Raw genomic sequence first — 6,559 nt, 5'->3', positions numbered from 1 at the left:
GAGACAACAATAGCTGTGTTCATTACAAGACAATAATCCAGTAAATACAAGGACCGCAAATCTTTTAAAACAAATAAATCCTAACTGAACTCAATACATAATAGACCCCTAACCCTAACCCTAACCCTCCAAGAGACCAATTTTATTGATGAAATTTTAGTGTATCTGAGGGTAGGCGAGCTAATGTGCAATCTATTTTACAGGGTGCACTGTCTGCCCTCTGCTATGGTGAACTGGTCTCATCATCAGAGTTCTCAGGAGGATGGCAACCCAAGCATCTCTTAATGCCATTGGCGATAAGCTAGTTGATGTCATGAAGAAGTGTGTGATGGAGAGTCTCAATGGCCGGTTTATAGAAGAACACGTTGATAAGACAAGTAAGCCAATGACAGTCCTGTGAAGAGGAGACCTCCACGTGCTCTACTGATATAAAAAGGAAGCTGATAAAATACTATTGTCTTGCGAGTAAAAATATGTAACCAAATGAACGATGGCAGTCAGGTTGTTCGTTGTTTCTTACTTATTTCTTCTTCTACATGTTGGTATGTATTTCTTACTTCTTTGACATATTGGTATGCTTTTCATTTCCAGCAGATGAACTAGTCTAGGAAGCAATAGCAAAACAGCGGTAGTTAAGGAAACGATCGAAGTCTCTAAATTTTTCCTCCCTTTTTTCTTCTCTAAAGCTAATTCCTTGGCTTTGTTTTATCTGAAGTATAGTGGCTGCTTCACTGACAGTTTGTTCTCCTTGTGTGTGCGTGTGTGCGCACGCCTAGTTTAAATTACCAAGAAAAAGCAAGAAGCAAGAAGGGGTGAACTGTAATAGATTAGATATTAGATATCTAATTGAATAAATGTAGTTCTTTCCACCCTTTCCGTAGCTTTCTATCTTGCGGAGTGTATAGCTGAGCGGTTAAAACAACCATCAGGGCAGATTATCACGTGACGAAATGTTCTTTTTACAAATGATTCAGTTTCTGAATTGTTTCCTAAGCTCTTACAGAGCAAAGCATGCAATGGAGACAGAATGCGCAAGATATCTGGTCCTGGAAAAAAGTGCGGCCCCTAACGATTTACTCCCCAGTCACCAAACGTTTGGCTTTTTCATCTGCTTCCTATAACTTCTTTAAGACAGAATGCAAACTCTATATGTATAATCTCCCCATCCTAGAAATGCATTTCGAGAAGCAGGACCCCAAACATCAACAGCACAAAAAGCGATCGAGTCTGTGACTTCCATCTGACTTCAGTGAGGTCTGAGCAGGAAGGGGTCATCTAAGGACATAGTGCCTAGAGCTGACCTTTGTCTTATCAGTTCTACAATCTTTTAAGTTTGTTAGCATTGATGTTCATGTAGCTTTTTCGCCTGGTGCTTTTCAGTTTAAATGATGATGTTAAAATGCAGGATATAAAGGCGCACATACTAGGATATAAATTTATGCAATAAATTATGTAATGACATTATCATCAACATGCAATGTTTTTTAAACTAAAGTTTTGCCTAAGGTACATTACAAGATAGGAAAGTTTATAGCTTGTTCACCTTAAAGAATACACACTTCCATCACTGGCGAAAGGTGTTTAAAACATCACGCATTTGTTTCGATCAGAAATCAAAACCAGAAGAGCAAAATATGTCAAATATGTTTCTAAAACTTCTGGAATGAGACAACCTCTGCAAATGCACACAGTTTAAAATTGATGTTTCAAAAATGTTCTTTTATTATGAGACCTGAATAAAAAATCGCTTTAGTGTGTGGTTATAGAAAATCTAAGCAAAATTAGGGCCAAACAGTTTCTTTGATGGCTGGATACAAGACTGAACATCACAAGTATCATCCTAGTTTTAGAAGGTGACAAAACTCCGGGTAAGGAGCAACGACCTTTGCATGCTAGACTACAATTGATTCCAGGCTTTTAGTAAACATAGATACCAGCACAAATTTTTCATTTTTGATCTACTCGGCAGACATATTGTTGTAATTGTTATTAAAATAACAAACCCCTTTTCACTCAATGGCTGCAAAGCGACTCACTCATTGTGTGCCAATATTTAATAATCTACCATGTATCGCTGGACAGAAGCAAAATAAAGCACATTTAACACACGATATGTCCAATAAATCTTGAAATGAATGTTTACCTAGGTACTTGTGTTTCGCTGACTGACCGTGACTTGCCTGGCTAGCAGTAGTTCATGTAATACTGTGAATTAAAAAAGAGCGATGTCTGTGCGATGGAGTATCCACCAGGGGACGTGTGTCGCCGCCATCTTGTAGATGAATATTTTCTGCGCGGCCTCTAAGTTAGCTTTCTGGTTGAGCTGTAAAGGCATGTGTATTTCTGACAATAATTAATTAATTGAAAAGTCACTTAATTTTATGTTTTAATATTTTAGTAGTTTAAAGGAAGAAATATGTGAACTATCGGTTTCTGTTGTACTTTTCGTTTTAATAGAATTTATCAGAGGCACAGGAGCAGAGAATGAGGGCAGCTCATTACAGAGCATGTCTCCTACAGGACTAAGCGATGCCAGCTCCTTACAGACCACACCTGCCACAGGAAAGGAGAAAGAGACCAGCTTACAACCGACATCTTCAACAGGAGTAGTCAGTGAAACCGGATTACAACAGACCACACCTGCCCCAAAAGTAGAGAATACACCAACAGTGACTACAGTCGGTAAAGCAGAACCCACGTCTAGCTACTCCACACCAGCAGCTGTCATATCTGAGACAGAGAGTGGGACACGTCTAGCAACAGTAACAAGTACACCAGTGGAAAGCTCATCCATCTCGGACATGATATCAGCCATCAAAACATCGGGCAGCGACGCAAACAACAACATAGACACCGTCACTTCCGCCGGACCACAAGCCACCAACAACATAGACACCGTCACTTCCTCCGGACCAAAAACCACCAACAACATAACACACACCGTCACTTCCGCCGGACCAAAAACCACCAACAACATAACACACACCGTCACTTCCGCCGGACCAAAAACCACCAACAACATAACACACACCGTCACTTCCTCCGGACCAAAAACCACCAACAACATAGCACACACCGTCACTTCCTCCGGACCAAAAACCACCAACAACATAACACACACCGTCACTTCCGCGGGACCAAAAGCCACCAACAACATATCAGACACCGTCACTTCCGCCGGACCAAAAGCCGATACAAAAGGTAGCGTATGTCTAACAGCTTACCTGCTGTTTATTACTCTAATACAGCAACTTTGATATAAACTATTTTATATCCTTAGTCCTGTTTACTTGATTACGATTTTTGGAGATCTTGTTAAAGTACTTTACTTAGCTAATAGATTATTTGAATGACCGTCTCACTCGTACAGTCATCGACTATCATTAACTGTCCCGACATGCCTGGTGCCTTATTTAACCACGCTCACTAAGTTGCTAAGTAGTATAACAATTTCACTCTATGATACACTGCTCGGCCACATGCCTTAAACTCCTTTTTTCCTGATGTTCAGGTGGAGGTGGAGGTGGAGGTGGAGGTGCTGGAGTTGTCTCCCATCCTCTTCTTACATTTACTACGGTTGTTGTAGTGTTTGCCTCTGTTGGACTTCTGCACTGAAGATTGGATTCAATGACACTGCCATAGTCTCATGTACATTACCAAGTACCTACATGTCTCTGAAACTAAAATTAAAAATTATTTTAAAAATGTCGTATATAAGTCTATTGAGCGATGAAAGTACACTGACGTTACCGGTAATTGTTTGTACTTATGAAATGCATAATTTTGTGTTATAGTTTTCATTACATGGGATATTTCTCTACTCAAGAAATAATCTTGGTTCGCTCCTATCTTTAACCCTGAATTAAGAATCTACCTAAGTTTCAAATAAATAAAACATGAACGTTTTATAATAGCAGGATAAATTGTTGCAAGAGGAGATTCTTAGTTTCCATTTAGTGAATATACTGCTTTTGTCATGCTATGATTTTTCGAATTACTGCTCCGTATTTCTAAAACAAGTATTGTATTTTCCAGGGATTTTTTTTAAAGATAAGATCCACGTAGCTATTTTCGTGGATAAAAAACAGAAGCCATTCTCCGGTTAAATTTTGTCATGTTGACGCCACTTATTTTTGTTTAACATGTTTTACTGGACTAAAACAAAATATTTATCAGAAAATTAAAAATGTCTTTGCTTGCATGTCATCGTAGATTAGCTTTAAAGTTGGATTAAATTCTGTCCGTCTGCATGAGCTATGTAAGATCAGCGACTTTCACCACATTCTCTCTACACGCACTAGCAACACTCTTTGTCTATGTCTGTCTGTCTGTCTGTGTGTGTGTTTTGCTATCTCGGCTTGGTTATTTTAACTACTTGCTTACAGGCTGCCTCACACACCTTCATAAAGTTTCAAAAGTGTACAGGTCCACTGCACGTCTCATATGATCGAAAGAAAGATCAGTCATCGCTCTGCCCAAGCACGTAAAGGTGGACGAAACCAACTTTATGTCGTTTGTTAGAAAAGTGGGATTCTTTATCTCCAACTTGTATAAGTGCTTAGAGAATGATTATGACCTATAAAAATCACACCTTCAATATTATTTTCTCATTAAACTACCATCCTGCCTCCTCTGGAAGCTAATTCACATTACCCACATCAACAAATAAGAAGACACGCCTCAGCATAAATATTTATAAATTCTATTTATTGCTTTTTTTTTTAGCCACAAGGATAAAACTTACACAACAGTGACAATCAATGACATATATCAGTCTTAGAAATGAGCACCTAAGTATTAGAGAAATCGAAAGATTTACTACAGACGATTAGAAATTAAACGTTAGGAAAACGTAAAAAAAATTAAGCAGAAAATATAACTGTATTATAAATCGTAATATAAAACCACTCAAAAGCAGAGATACTACTTTTTTCCTTCAAAAGGAGGTATTTCACTTTCACCATACGCGTTAACGTCGGATCATACCATGCAAGCAAATGAAGCAAAGAGAAATGGACAACAACACCATAAAAAGAATAAGAAAAAGTAAAATATACAAAGTTGTTTTAAAAAAAAAACTTCAAAAAGAAAGAGCATCCACTAAATTGCCTCCATTAAAGAAAGTATAAAGATTTATTCTCAATCATTTTATAAATCTGTTGGTTCTCTAAGGGGGTCAAACCTTTAGGCGGTAGGGAAGTGAAGACAAAGGAAAAATAATGTGAAAATACATAATGGAAGGACTGAGACTGTTTAATTTCACACTATAAAGATTTCTTTCTCTTTCAGTTATTAAACATTTTCTACACATAGCCTAAAACTGAATACAATTTTTTTATTATTTCTGAGCAAACATAGTGTTACCTGGTATTTTTGTCCTTTTTTCATTATTTCTTTTTGCTACATTTTAAGATAATTGTGTAGAGTCTTGATCTTAAGATTTCATTGTACGAGTTTTTTTTTTCCAAACGAGATTTAATTTTTAAAGAAACAAACAGTCTTAGAAGTCGAATTTGAAAATTGTGACGTTGGTTCAAAGGTTAAAGGCTTTCTCCTGACAGAAATGTGGTCATCAATAGCATTACCATACTTCCAGTAAGCAGAAAGATGGAAATAGAACTGTTAGCACTTCCGTTACGACCTGTGGAAGGTAATCATAGTAAATGATCACATGCTCGTGATTAATGTATGCTGCTGCTGCTGCTGATGATGATGATGATGATGATGATGATGATGATGATGATGATGATGATGATGATGATGATGTTAAATAGTCTGCAGAAATAAATAAAGTATCGACTTAGAAATGTTTTGATAGACTTAATGTATATATAGAATAATGAAAACAAACCAGACCATGTGTTTGAACAATAAGTATAACTTACTGCATAAGCCAGTTGCTGCTGGAGTAAAGCCATCATTACATGTACACTGTTTAGATGTGTCACTGCAGGTCGACTGTGACACACACTTGTCAGTTTTACCATCACACGACTCCCCAGCCTTAATTTCTGGTAACAACAACCAAAAAGTATTAGAAACATTGGCATGTCCGTGATATATATATATATTAAAAACAATAGAATGTGTATGTGCATGTGAAAAGAATCAAGTAGAAAAAACAAATGAACATCTATACTACCTAAACATGAGGATTCTCTAATTTAAAAATTTAAATAAGACTTTTTCTTAAAACGATGTGCCAGTATTAAAAACAGACTCAAAGAATGCTATCTTTTAATATCTTTTGCCCACTTGCTGTGTTGCATGTCCCTCTTCTTGTGCGTCCTTTCAACTTTCTAGGAGGAAAGTCTATACAAGACACGGTTCGTTCTATTGACAGGTTCACAAGCAGATAAACAAAGGTTTGTTAGCAATACTTACTGCACTTTGAAGCACTCAAGTCACAAACTGCCGTATTGTCAGCACAGGTATCTTCTGCAGTGCATGTAGCATCAAGTGCTACCTTCGCTCCTGTGAAATATTTTGTTGCTGTAATATCTATAGATTTGTATAAAACTCGTTTACTTACATAGTACTTTTCTCTTTTTCTCTTTCC

General features: G+C 37.3%; 1 protein-coding gene across 2 annotated transcripts; it reads left to right on the top strand.

Moving 5' to 3' along the window:
• The first annotated feature begins 321 nt into the window (after window positions 1-321).
• On the top strand, window positions 322-4,187 carry LOC112572925 (mucin-22-like). 2 transcript variants are annotated; one of them, XM_025252920.1, is made up of 3 exons: window positions 322-542; window positions 2,458-3,201; window positions 3,512-4,187. In XM_025252920.1, exons 1-3 carry the CDS (start codon window positions 491-493, stop codon window positions 3,613-3,615), a joined length of 900 nt encoding a protein of 299 aa, XP_025108705.1. In that variant the 5' UTR covers window positions 322-490; the 3' UTR covers window positions 3,616-4,187. The 2 variants fall into 2 exon arrangements, with proteins under 2 accessions (XP_025108705.1, XP_025108707.1); XM_025252922.1 differs by having other exon boundaries at window positions 327-542; window positions 3,518-4,187.
• The last annotated feature ends 2,372 nt before the right edge of the window (window positions 4,188-6,559 follow it).

This window comes from Pomacea canaliculata, linkage group LG9, assembly GCF_003073045.1.
Source record: "Pomacea canaliculata isolate SZHN2017 linkage group LG9, ASM307304v1, whole genome shotgun sequence".
NCBI lineage: Eukaryota > Metazoa > Mollusca > Gastropoda > Architaenioglossa > Ampullariidae > Pomacea > Pomacea canaliculata.
The sequence above is the reverse complement of the archived record's forward strand: the minus strand, read 5'-3'. Positions and strand labels throughout refer to the sequence as shown.

Excerpts from the sequence above, each read along its gene's own strand:
- LOC112572925 (XM_025252920.1), top strand. The coding sequence starts at position 491 with ATGGCAGTCAGGTTGTTCGTTGTTTCTTACTTATTTCTTCTTCTACAT. Across the intron at positions 543-2,457 it reads ATTTCTTCTTCTACATGTTG|AATTTATCAGAGGCACAGGA; the intron begins GTATGTATTTCT and ends TCGTTTTAATAG. Across the intron at positions 3,202-3,511 it reads ACCAAAAGCCGATACAAAAG|GTGGAGGTGGAGGTGGAGGT; the intron begins GTAGCGTATGTC and ends CCTGATGTTCAG.